General features: G+C 41.2%; 1 protein-coding gene across 1 annotated transcript in view; it reads left to right on the forward strand.

Annotated features, from left to right (window-relative positions):
* The window catches only part of FSTL4 (follistatin like 4), a 207465-nt gene that overhangs the window by 55258 nt on the left and 139152 nt on the right, over nucleotides 1–13055 (forward strand). The window contains exon 4 of the mRNA XM_059860265.1: nucleotides 9477–9725. Coding sequence (XP_059716248.1) covers nucleotides 9477–9725 — 249 coding nt within the window. The remainder of the gene's footprint in view (nucleotides 1–9476; nucleotides 9726–13055) is intronic.

A 13055-nucleotide genomic window follows, 5' to 3' on the forward strand; every position in this document is an offset into this window, starting at 1 on the left:
TGCTTTAAACTGGTGCCACTGGTTTTCTGGGGCCTTCATGGTGTTCATCTCAGTGTGTGCAGATGTAACCACTGCTTTGAGCTCCCTGTGTCTGAGCTCTCCTTGTCCTCCTCTCACCATATCCGTGTGGATCAGCCCCACCACATGCCCTGCATCAAAATGCCTTTTGTTCTGTTCCCTTTCTTAAAGGAATAAAAAGCTCCATAATGCTGCCTTTGCCCAGAATACTCTGATGTTGATGAGTGATGATTGCTGCTTTTTTCCAGCTTTTTATCTCAAGCTTTTTCTCTTTTGCTATTAAATGTGACCCTCTTGTTTTCATTTGGTGCCTTTGTATTCAAAGGGAAACAGTGTTCAGTTGATTTTATCAGTTGTTGCTTGTTTCTATTCTGTGTACAGAGCACCTTCAAAGGGAAGGGAGTGAATGCATGTACTCTTATTTCATAGCCACCCTTTCAGATCTAGCTCTCCCCATGCTTTCCTGGTGTGGGTGACTGAGGAGGGGTCCCACACCCTGAATTCATGCCGCTGTCTTTGTTTGGCAGCAGGATAAATCCTGGATGGACTCTTTGCATGGCTGTGGACCAGCACTGGAGCCATGGAGGGGAAAAAGCTCATTGTGGGGGTGAAGGGATGGGGCTCTGCTCTCCTGGGCAATTTCCCAAACCAGATGCCTGGCCTTACAAATAAAGAAAATTCAGATTAAATTAAAACCATCTGAAACAAAAATACCACCATTGCAGAAATCCTTAATTAGTTATGGATTTTTGTCTATTTTTTATCTCTTCTGAATTTTTATTTTTAGATTGAGTCTCAACCTGAGAAACCAGTGATACATTCTACTCCTCATAATAAAAACGAAAAGCAGCTAATCTTAGCATTTTGGTGCTAATGCTCCATTTCTGCACTGGTACCTTCAGAGCCAGCTTTAACATGATATGAAGTTTAAAGGCTTTTCACTTTGAAAATAGCTTTTTAGTAGGTTTTTTTTTTCATCTTACTGTGTTATCCTTTCAGTAGTTTCAGTAGCCAATAACTCTTCCATCAGGTAAATGCACTTTAAAATGCTTCCTTCAGCATAGAACAAATACAGAGAGAGTAAAAGGTGTGTAATGCAGGAGAAATGGCATTAATTCTGCTGTCCTCCTTTGTAGAACAGCACAGGGAAAAGTACTGGGGTTATTTACCTCAAGAGTAGGAAGAGATCTTGAAATGTCATTATTCAGAGGAGATAAATCTTTAATCACAATCAGAGTAATTTCCATAATTGATGTAAAAGTAAAATCCTCAGGGAGGGGCTGAGAAATAGGTTTGCCCTGGGGACAGAGCCTCAATATTCTGGGTATTAACTATGACTGTTAGGTCTGGCAGACACTTGCTGACAGACTCAAGGGCTTTGTTCATCGTGAGATGAAGGTTTCCATGTGTTAACATTGGCTTCAGATGGAGATAAACACAATGGTGTGTCCACAAAATACAGGTGTCCTGGCTTAGACAATAAATAGAAAGTTAAACAAGTGGAGAATTACAAAATTAGCACTAGGTGCAGAAGACCTGCATGCAGTTGCTTTTAAAAATAGTGTTTCTCCTTATTTTTTAGTCTTGGAAAGGAGTTCATTAAGGATAACAGAGAATGGGAAAGGGGAGTGCAAATTGCTATTGATTGGTGTTGGGGCTGTGGAGATGTTTCAGTCTGGTTTCAAGCTCCTGGAGCATTTCCTGCTCACTCCCACTGACCAGCACTCAATTAAAGCTTGGGGTGCTGCAGTCTCTGGTGCTAGAGCAAGGGCAGCTGCTGGGGCACATCTGGAGTCAGGAATTTGGGGGGATGCTTGTAGTTTATTTATATTTGTTGGTAACATTGGAATTAAAAGCAAATCATTCTGCCTGGCCATGCACACAGCTGAGTGCAGCTTGTGCTCCATGGCTTGGCTTGAGCAATGACCTGAGCCCAGCCTTTGAGCTGCTGAGCAGAACTGGGGTAATCTCAGGGTTACCTGCAGTCCCAGTGCAATATGTACATTTGTCTTCAGGACTGTCCCACTGGAAGATGTTTGGTTTGTTTGGATTTGCTATCATTTAAATGTGCTTTGTTCCTGAGTTTTTCTGAACCTTAACAGATGAGCACTACATAATGTATGTAGAGAACATTTTAAAGACACATCCTGCTCTTACAAATTTTTAAAGGCAGTCCCAAGGTGGCATGCAGTCCTGCACATGCTGCCAGCAATGTGCCTCAAATATCTGCCTTGCACATCCCTGGAAGTGTTCAAAGCCAGGTGGGAAGGGCTTGGAGCAGCCAGGTCTGGTGGGAGATGTCCCAGCCCACAGCAGGGGGGTTGAAACAAGATGATCTTTAAGGTCCCGTTCAACCCAAACCATTCTAGGACCATGATTCTAGGAAAACTGTTTTATAAGATATCCTTTCTTCTGTATCCCAGTGCAGATATAACACACCTTTCTTCAGTATTTGTGGCATTGTAATTCTCCCCATAATGGACCTGTTTGGCTCCTGCTTCACACTTGTGCTGTGTGGTAACACTCCTGCACTCATAATCTATGAGGGTCTAAGGCATCTAGTTGGGAAAACATAAATGAAATGTCTTGGGGAAAAAAATGTGAAAAGACACTTTGCAGCCTCAACAGTTTCAAGCTGGAGGTTTATGCTGATTTAGGTGTGATGCAGGAAGGGCACTAATCCTGTTGCTAGGGCTGCTCCTCAATCAAGAAAAATGTCTATGAGTCAAATATAGGTTTAGCTTTACCCAGGAGAAAAAACCACCCAAACACAAAACACCTGCACTAACACAAATCCCATTACAACTTAATAGCTTTAATATTTTTTTCCCCTTTTATTTCCAGAGTATGTTAACTTTTATAGAAAAGCATCAGTTCTCAGAAACAGGCTTACAAAATGAATCCAGTCCCTAATTTTCACACAGAGCTCTCTGCCTTCCTTTATGTGTGGTAGTAAATGACAGAAGCATTGCAAGTTATACATAGATGAAACCATTGACAGATTCCATCTGGAAGCTTTTACCCTTGTAAATTAATCTGCCTGGGACCAAGGGGCAGGAGAAGGAAGGAACAGGAAAAGACTCCATAGATCCATTTTCTCATTAGATTTACCTGAGTTGTTCTTTGATATTATCATCCTAAAGATTTTTTTCCCCCTTCATAGCATGCATGATCTTCCTTATCTCCAGGGTATCAAGCAAGGAGGGCAGATTTAGATTAGATATTAGGAAAAAATTCTTCCCTGTGAGTGTGCTGAGCCTGGCACAGGTTGCCCAGAACAGCTGTGGCTGCCCCATCCCTGGCAGTGTTCAAGGCCAGGCTGGAAAAGGCTTGGAGCAATCTCACCTAGTGGAAGGTGTCCCTGCCCATGGCAGGACGTTAGAATGAGATGAAATTTAAGGTCTGTTCCAACCCAAACCATTCTGTGATCCTGTGGTTTAATTACTGTATATTTAGCTTGTAACCTCTGCCAGCCTCCATGGATTTCCAATCTGTTGTTTCTACCTCTTAAACACCTTTGGGTTTTCTTTAAGCAAAGCCTTAAAGATGTTCATCAAGAACATGACTTCATTTGTAAGGTTGAAGTGTGTGACATGCATCTCTTAAAGAAAAGAAAATTAAATGCTTCTGGAAGTGCTGACACTGTGGTGACACTAATGAAGGATTCTAACCTGTCATGATGAAACCTCCTGCAGTAGCATTTAAATAGTTGTGTGCACGTCAGATGATTTTTTAATTTACATAGAGCTGAATTCAAAAGTAATGGAATAAGGAAACTGAATGGGTATTAATTATAAAAGCTTATGTATTCCTCTTCCAATTAAAAATAAATTATCAGAATAATGTTGGGGATTTTTTTATTACTACAATGATGAAATATCTTTCTGCTTCTCTTCTTTGGCCTCAATGAGCTTTATAAACTGATGTGTGAATGAGAAAATAAATAGGAAACTGGAAAAGTCTTTCTATTCAAGCTGAAATAACATTGCGTTTGTGCATATGTAAGGGGAAAATAGGCATGCAGTAAACAAATTGATTTATTTTCTGATAAATGGTCTTATTACAAAGTAATGAGTCAAAAAATAGAAAAATAAGAGATTTCTGTGAGACTGAAGAATGCTCCTCAGATGGGAACAGGGTGTCTTTTGGTCTTGAAACGTTGGTAATATTGCCAGAAGTTTTTACATAGGTTTTGTAAGTGATGGCCAAGCAAGTTCTCTGCCACTGCACCATGTCCCAGTACACTGGGTTTATTGATGTCACCCTCCACCAAGTAGAAATGTTCCAAATGAGGGTAAAATTGTGAAAATTTTAGGATTAGGTGTTGGAAAATAGGTGGAAGTGAGAGATTTCTGCCTGGTTCCAAGGAGCTTTGGGGGCAGCTGTGCAAAGGTCCCTGGGTTCATAGTGGTGGTGGAGGAGCCAGGGGAGGTGTGAGCACCTTAATGGGGAAAAGCCTTGGGTTGTGTGTCCAGGGGGAGAGGGGAGCAGGGAGCAAGCCAAAGGCAACATCCATGGACAGATTCAAGGGTTAACAGCTGGGAAAGTTCCAGGCTGTTCAGCTTCCCTCCAGGAGCTCCACTGGTAATGTAATTGGAGCACAGCAAGTCATGAAAACAGGCAAGTCATCTGTAGTTATTTTATTATTGAATTGTAACCTCCCTCTAGTCGCTGCCACAAGAATTTCATTGAAGGAATAGCAGAAAGATACATGACACAAAGGATAAAAGCCCACTGAAAACAAGGAAGGGGAGCCAGGCTTGTACTGAGAGTAGGAGTGAAGAAACAGGACAGACACAAAATTCATGAGCGAGATTAAAGGCAGCAAGACTGATTTTGAGCAATGATCCACAGGAATTGAATTGCCTTCCTTCAGAAGAATGTAATCTACTGATATGGAGTTTTGCCAAAGGAACCAAAGTATTAATGTGATCTATTCCCTTCAGGTTTGAGACTGAAATTTTCAGCTTTTTTTTTTTTGGCTGTGTAATACTGAGAAAATGAAAACCACAATCAAGTAAAATACATGTGTGTGCACATGTGCATATGCATGTTGCTACTATGCTTCCCTGGGTTTCTCACAGCACTGGAAATATGGGTGCCCAAGGAAACATTGAATTTAATCACAGAACCATTAAATGGACTGGGTTGGAAGAGACTTGAAAGCTCATCTTTTTCCACCTCCTGCTGTGGCCAGGTATAACTTCCACTAGACCAGCTTGCTCCAAACAATGTCCAGCCTGGCCCCAAACACTTAATCCTTCTGATAAATGCAGGAAATACATTAATCTTCTGCTAAGACTGTGCTGCCTCTTGTCCAGCTGGTTGTGGGGACCTGCTAAGCAGCTCACAAATGCAAGGAGAGGTGTGATACCAATGGGAACTGCACAATTTTACCTTTGTGTCTATACTTGCTGCACAGGAGTCAATACTAGAATTGTAATAAAATTGCCTTCAGCATGCAGTGCCTATCAAAGATAAATTTAGATAAACATTTAATAAAGAGCAATTTTATTAATTGCCTTTTCATCAGCTCTTTTGAGAAGAGAACAATCAGGAAAATTGTGCATAGTGAAGTTTCATGGCAAGGGTTTAAACATATATGGTCTCATACCTGTGTTGGTGTTTCTTCCTCAGTAATCTCTGTATATGCTTTACATAGTTTGGGTCTTTTCATCTCAATGTGTCTTTTGTCTCTTTTTTCCTGTTAGCACCCTCACAGACCACAATACTATACTAATCCAAAAATAATATTTGATTCAGCTTTTGATCTCACAGTGGTTAGATGGATTTGAAATGGGACAAAATTAGGCTAATCACACTAAGAATAGCATAGTTACTTCTGATTTGCAAATGCCTTTTCATGGTATGACCACCAATGGTTTGCAGAGTTCTGACAGATACAGAAAGTAGCATTAATTCCCATTTTCAGATGTAAAAATTGATACAGAACATTTTTCTATAGTATTGAGTGCTTCCTTGGTGTAGTTTGCAGGGTAACTGCTCGATGTTATTGAGCTTCTGTTGAGAATTACAATTTGTTTTTATTTGGTATTAAACTGCAAATGCAGATTCAGCACTTCCCTTCATTCTGGTGTCCTTGGTGCAATTATCTGTCACAACCCTTCTTTCCAGAGTCTATTTTCCTTTCCCTTTGGGTCATTTTTGTTTTTTAAAGTCTGTGAATCCTCCTGAAATAACATGACTATCTGGGAAGTCTTGCTATCTTTTGTCCTGAGGTGGCTGTCCATATTGTCCTGCCTTTTGTTTCATGTAGACCATCTTAACTGGTGAAAATTATTGGTTTTCTGTCCTCCTCTTCCAAGGCTGATGTGTCCCTCTCCAGCCTGCTCCAAGATGTTCACAAACCCAGAGAGTCATCTCATAGATCTTGAAAGAAAATAGTTTGTACCTATAGCAGATCATATGCTTGAAGCACATCTTAATCTCTGTGTTATTCTCCAGGACAAGCCACCATTTTTGCTTTATAAAAATAAATAAATTATAGCAACATTAGGCTGATAACAGAGGCAATAAAATTGCTGTTGCCTTGCCCAGTTGATTTACCATGGCTTCTCTGCCTCTGTTCTCACAAACAGATTACACACAAGCACACACTTCTGCCTCTGTTCTCACAAACAGATTACACACAAGCACACACTTCTCATGCACTTCCCTTGCCACAACTCATTTTTGCTGGTGACACAAAGTCAGAGACTGCAGCACAGCTTCCTAAACCTTCCTTACCACCACATCTTAAGTAGATTCTTGAGTAACTCATGGTTGGAAGCAACCAAAGTTGAGCTACATACAGAGCCTGGGGTATGATCAGCAAGCAAATTGTGTGCTGCACTTGTCCTTACTGCCACAATACAATAAGAAAGGAAACAAAGCAGGAGTTTCATAATAGTCTCTCTTATGAGAGTTCTCTCAGAGTTTCTGGGTTTTTCCATGGTAACTGGGATAGATGGAGAAAAGAATAAGTATTTTATATATTTTTATAAGCTGTTTTTTTAACAAATCTTTGATGTATCATTAAAAAAACTTTAAAATCCCATTCTGATAAAAATGTTTGTCTTCAGTAATGCAAATTTTATATTAAAAAATCAAAATACCAGAATTACTTGAGGCTCTCAGGAGTGTTTTTGCTGCTCCCAGGGCAGGGTGAAGCTGTCACCTGCTCAGATGTGACCTGGTGCATTAAATCAGAGCAGTACCTTGAATGAGGAGGCAGCAATAACCTTCAGTGAGATGCATAACAAAGTCCTTGGCTGGTGCAGGCTCTGAGAGATCAATTTTTAGTGATCAAGGCAGCCCCTGAATGTCTTTGCTGTAGTTGTTCCTGAATTACATTTATACAGACAATAATAGCTGCTGAATCTTGATTTTTAAATAACTTTAATACCAACAACAGTCTCCAAAACATGTCTTTTGAGGAACATTGTGATGGAAAAAGGCAAGTACTGATGCAGGTCCAGCCACTGAGAGGAGGAAGAGGATGCTGGGCCAGAGCTTCCTCAAGTTCTCATCCTTTGGGCTGCTCTGATTTACTGATAGATAATATGACCTTTACAGTGAGGTCCCCCTGAGGTCACAAAATTTGCATTTCTGAGGATAATTTGCAAAAATTCTGGACCAATTACTGAAGTAAGAATAGAATAGTCAGTTACTCCTTCCATGAGCTGTACTTTTTGCACTGCTCAGAGATGCTTTGACCTTCTAGTTTATTACAAGTCAGGAAAAGTCAATATTTCTTAGCTTGCCAAGTTGGAGGAATTTTAATGAGTTATTGAGTCAAATAGGTAATCCTCCAATAACAGACTTTTTTTCCCTTTCAGATTTACTGTGATAAAAACAAAGGCTTAATGGGGACCAGGAAAAAATGGGGTTTTGTTAGAAACTTTTGCTTGTCTCTGTGCAAATGATTTTAACGCCTTGACCACAAGTGGATGAAATGGAGCTTCAGCACTGGGACATTTTGTATTGGCATGAAATGCTGGGCAGGCAGGGGCTGTGTTGATGTTAGCAGGGAATTAAACATGATAAAATGAGATTGAAGTAGCTGGTACTGGTGCTTCTCACATTTTTTTGCATGTGATAAGGAGCTGGATGAGATCTGGTCTGTGCTCCTATGCTGAGCTCTTTGGCTGCTGGAAAAATCTTTGAAGGGAAAAGCCCTGGGTGTACCTTAGATGTTGTGGCATCCCAGTTGCTGTAGGGCGTGTTCCACTGGGTGCTGCAGCCCACCTGGAGTAGTGCTTGCACTTGAACATCCTCTGAGAGCTGGCACACACCAAAACCTTTCCAACTGCCAAACCTGCATGTGATAAATGTAGAGAAAAGGGATTTGCTTCCAAACCATCTTGCTGATCCAGACTGAGTCCCTGGCTCTCGGGCAGCCAGAGTCTGACTGTTGGAAGCCTGTGCAAGGCTGCCAGTGGGTTTTTGCACAAGGAAAGGCTTGATCCTGGTATAATTGTACTTTTTGCAATTGCCCTTTGTAATGCTCAATTTGGTCAACTCCAGTTAGCATAGAATGATACAATTTCCTGACACTCTCTTCATTGAGTGTAATGCTAATTATTGCTCTGAGTAGTGGCTTGTTTGGAAGTGCCCTGTCCTGTGTGAATTTCAGTAATGTTCTCTGAAAGTCTTTAAGTGAGGAAACTTCATAAGCAGAAAATGGTACAGCACAAGGGCAGCCCTTTTAATAATATCAAAGACTAGAGTAATATTCAGAATATCATATCCAGTGAATTCTTAATAGTAGAAGAAAGTTATTTTTCACTGTCTGTCATTACTCAGGATGTAGGAGTAGATACTGATGGTCCCTTTTGTGATGACTAGTAAAAGGGACTTTCATTCCCCTCAGTGATACTCAGTAACATTCCTTTCAGTAGCAGTCTTTCTTGAGGGTTATTTTTTCAAAAGCTCTCAACAGTTGTTTGTCTGAGCTTTCCTTGAAACCTGAGTGAATTTTGGCCTGGAGGATATTCTGCCTCTGGGTGGGAGCTTCTGGCTCCCAGGGTGAGAGCTGGGCTCTGAATGTGTGCAGGAACCGAGTGCTGACACTTGGGGCACGTTGAGTTCTGTGGCTGGAGTAGTGTAGGGTTTCAGAACTGCTTTCTGAATGTAACTCGTGGTCAAAGTGTGAACACTGAAATGCTCTCACTGGGTTTTATTCTAGGCTCTAGCTTTGTGAAGAGCTAACAGAACAAAGGGGTTTGTGTCCGTCACTCTCCGATGAAGCACTCTGAGCACACGCTCAGTGCTGTGATAAGGGAGAGCTGGAGGTCTGGGAGTGCAGATCTGAGCGCTCTTCAAGCTGCTGCTCTTCAAAGGGGAGCACGTTTTACCTCCTGAACCTTTGTTGCTCCTGTCAGGGCTGTGCTGCTGCAGCAGCTGTGTGGCCTGTTGAGGTGAATGTGGCTCATGGTGGCGTTTTCTGCTGTCCCCAGCGCTGCAGGGGCAGGAGGGGCTGCAGGCGCCCTGCGAGAGGAGGTTCTGTGGCCGGGGCAGCAGGTGTGTGCTCAACAGGGACACCCAGCAGCCCGAGTGCAGGTGTGTGGAGGACTGCAAGGCCAGCTACATGCCCGTCTGTGGGTCTGATGGCAGGTTCTACGAAAATCACTGTCAGCTGCATCGAGCCTCGTGTCTGCAGAGGAAGAAAATCTACATTATCCACAGCAAGGACTGCTTCTTCAAAGGTAGGGCGTTGTTGAAAATAAATACTTCTGTAGAGCTTTCATTACTTGTCGTTATCCTGGTAAATGGCTGAATGGTGTTTTTTATTTGTAAGAGCTAAATTTTTCAGGGATGATTTATTCCAGGACAGCAGAGAACATGCACAATGTTTTATGCAGCTATTAAGCCCCTGAGTGCCATCGCCATGCAAAATGTAATCATACTGGGAACTGGTAAATAATTAACATCACTGTATGCAATGTGTGGTTGTGCTGCTCAGTACTTTCAGCTGCTGCTGTAATAACTTTTTACAATCCAGCTCATTTGGAAAGGCTTTGAACAAGATGAAGATGTTAAGAAAAAGTAGATGGTATAAACAAAAGTTTGCTGCAACACTGAGAAACAAAAACTTAGGCAAATGACACAGGCAAAGGAAAGGAGCTGCTTAAATGAAGTAAGGAATGGGGACAGACTTTAAATAACTTTAAGGACAGTTCTGGTTACCAGTGGGATTCATACATCTGGAGCTCTTTTACTGGTTCAGTAGTGAATTTCATTATCATCTTTGCACCAAAGCCAGTCCCAAATCTTTCCCATTAATATTTTGTATGCCATGTACCATCCTGTCATCAAGGAAGACTGCAGGAGTAGGAGCATGTGATAAAATGCCAGGGAATGGAAGAAGCTGTTAATTATTTTACTTCTAATGAGAGGTCTCATAAAGGGCCTTACTCGAGTATATCTTGAAAGCTCATTGTCAAATATGACTCTGTATACCTACAGGAATATTTGAGTGGGTTGTTGCAAATATATCCAGTGACATTTACGTGATCAAATATGAAAATAATTCCTTTATCTTCAGCTCACTTAAGCCCCCAAGGAGATTGGCTGTATACAGAGCTATCCATCCCGAGTTCTTCTTTGCTAACTTGATGCTAGAAGAGCCTATTTAAGAAACAGGAGCCCATTTGAAAAGGCTTATTAATATGTCCTTGTGATACCCTTTGGAGATAGAAAAGCAGTGCCATTCTTGTGTCTTGGAGAAGACATTGTGTGTTTTTGTGACTAAATTTTTTCCAGCAGTATGTAGGCACTGCTTTGAAGTGCTTTGCAAAGTCTCATTTGTTTTGAAGATCTGGCTGTGGAGAGGACAACACAGCTGGTCATAGCATTGATTTGGTGAGCACCCTGGGTTAGTTTGTCACAGGCAGCCTCTGAATTTACCAAAGCAAGTAATTAGGATCAATGGACCTTGTAAGGAAGTAAACCATGGAAGGGGTCACCCAGAGGCATATTTCAAGCACATGAGTATATCAAGGCAAAGAGGGATTTTTTGCTTGTCACATTAAAAAGGAGCATCTAAAAAGGACACATGCCTTGCTCCAACCGCCGTGCATCTGCCTCTGGGTATCAAATCAGATCAGGGTGGAAACAGTCTCCCATCCCTGAGTAGGATGCAGGTGGGCCTGTGCAGCATGAGAAACCTTGCAAAGAAAGGGAAAGTCGTAATTTCAGAGATGCTCAGCAACCCCCCAGTCAGTTCAGGGGATTTTCTTTCCCTGACTGCCAAGAACATTCGTTGGGTTTTTCATTCTTGACATCACCCACCTCTTTATGACAGTGTGTCTGGCCTGGGTTTTTATTTGTTCCTTATCACATATAGTGTTAAAGAAAACGAGTTCTTATTGCAGTAATCAGCCCCTGCAGGGGCTGATATTATGCCTAATGATAGAATGTCATGCTTGAATACTTCCCTGAACACACCGTGAAATGATGTCAGAAAGTAGGAGTTGTGTGTCCCAGTTTAAAGTAACCCTCGAACTCTTGCCAGGGAGCACTGCTTAAATCTGCTTTTCAGCAGAATAACAGCTTTATGGAAGGCAAGAAAGAAACAAGCTCACTTCTCTTCCCATGTGAATAAATAAAAATGTACTTCACACCTCTGTCTGCAGAGATAACATACAGAAAAAAGTTTACCTTAAGTGGGGAATAATCCCACAGAATGAGACTCCATAGAAATACTTCAGAAATGGCTTCAGCCCTTTTTTCTACCATGCAGTTCCTGAGTAACCTTCTGTGGATTGCTCTGTTTATTGGTACTTTAGTCTCCTGTTTTTAAATCAAGAATGATAGTGGTTTCTCTTAAATCAAAATTTTCAGTCAGCAATTAAGGTACAAGTTTTTAAGCACCATTTTAAGTGTAACATGAAATGTAAGACTTTGACTGGAGAAAAACCTTTAAGGTGCAAAATTACAGAATCTCAAAATGGTTTGGGTTGGTAGTGACCTTAATGAGCCTCATGTTCCTACCCCATTGGTGTGGTCAGGGACACCTTGCACATGTTTTCTGTTTGCTTTCAATCAAGTAGATAATTTAATTATTTGGGGTACAGTCAGACTGATGAGAGGGCTGCTTCATGTTTTTTGTCCCCATTGACTCATTCAATTAAGATTTAAATTCCTGTGTAGAGCTGAGGGATGCTGCAGACTGGATGTTTGTGTGTGCTCTGCCAGTTTGCCCAGTTATCAGTGACAAACTGCATGGACCTAAAGTAAGATAGAGATCAAATACAAATTCTACATTGGCTGAGCTAGGCCTATCCACAGTAAACTGACAATAAAGCAAACAGCAGACATTTGTTTTCTTTTGTGTATTTTGGGAAAGGATTTTTTGATCTTTTAGCATATTTATCAGATGTAAAGTGCTCTGTAAATACTAGTGGGTAGCAGATACTCCTGTGTCAGTAGAAGCATTTGCATTCTGTAACAGCAATAGTATTAGGAAAAGAGAAGAGAATTTGTCCCTGGAAAAATTACTGGTTTCTCTTTGGTCCAGCCTGGAATAAAATGGCTCCTTGAAATCTTGAGAGTCCAAAACATTGAAAAAACTCGTGGAAATGTGAATGAAGCAATGAGAGATCTCAGCAGGAGTGATCTCCCCACTAGATCACTTTATCCTTTGGCCTCTGATGCAGCTCAGTTCCCCTTGCACAAAACTATAAATGCAGTCCCTTTTCCTCAGTTGATAAAGCAAATGGGTGGGAAATTTCACTTGGGAGCTTGAAGTCACAAGGGAAATACTGTGAAGCAGAAGACCTAAACCCAGAGATCTCAGGAGAAATGTCAATCCCACTCATAGCCCTTCACATTCTCCTTGATCTCCTTGTCCTTCCTGGTGTGAAATACAGTTTGGTTTTCCCTCAGGAAAATGTTCTATTTAGGACTTTTCTACTATGTGGCAGGGTTTTTTCATTTTCTATATTTTCAGTATTTTGTGAGTTTCTGTAGTCATTTGATTGAGGTGTTGGTGATTTTTACTTGGTAAGAAATTACATAAATATAGAAGTACTTTT

The sequence above is a fragment of the Haemorhous mexicanus genome, chromosome 15 (assembly GCF_027477595.1).
Source record: "Haemorhous mexicanus isolate bHaeMex1 chromosome 15, bHaeMex1.pri, whole genome shotgun sequence".
In the NCBI taxonomy this organism is placed as follows: domain Eukaryota; kingdom Metazoa; phylum Chordata; class Aves; order Passeriformes; family Fringillidae; genus Haemorhous; species Haemorhous mexicanus.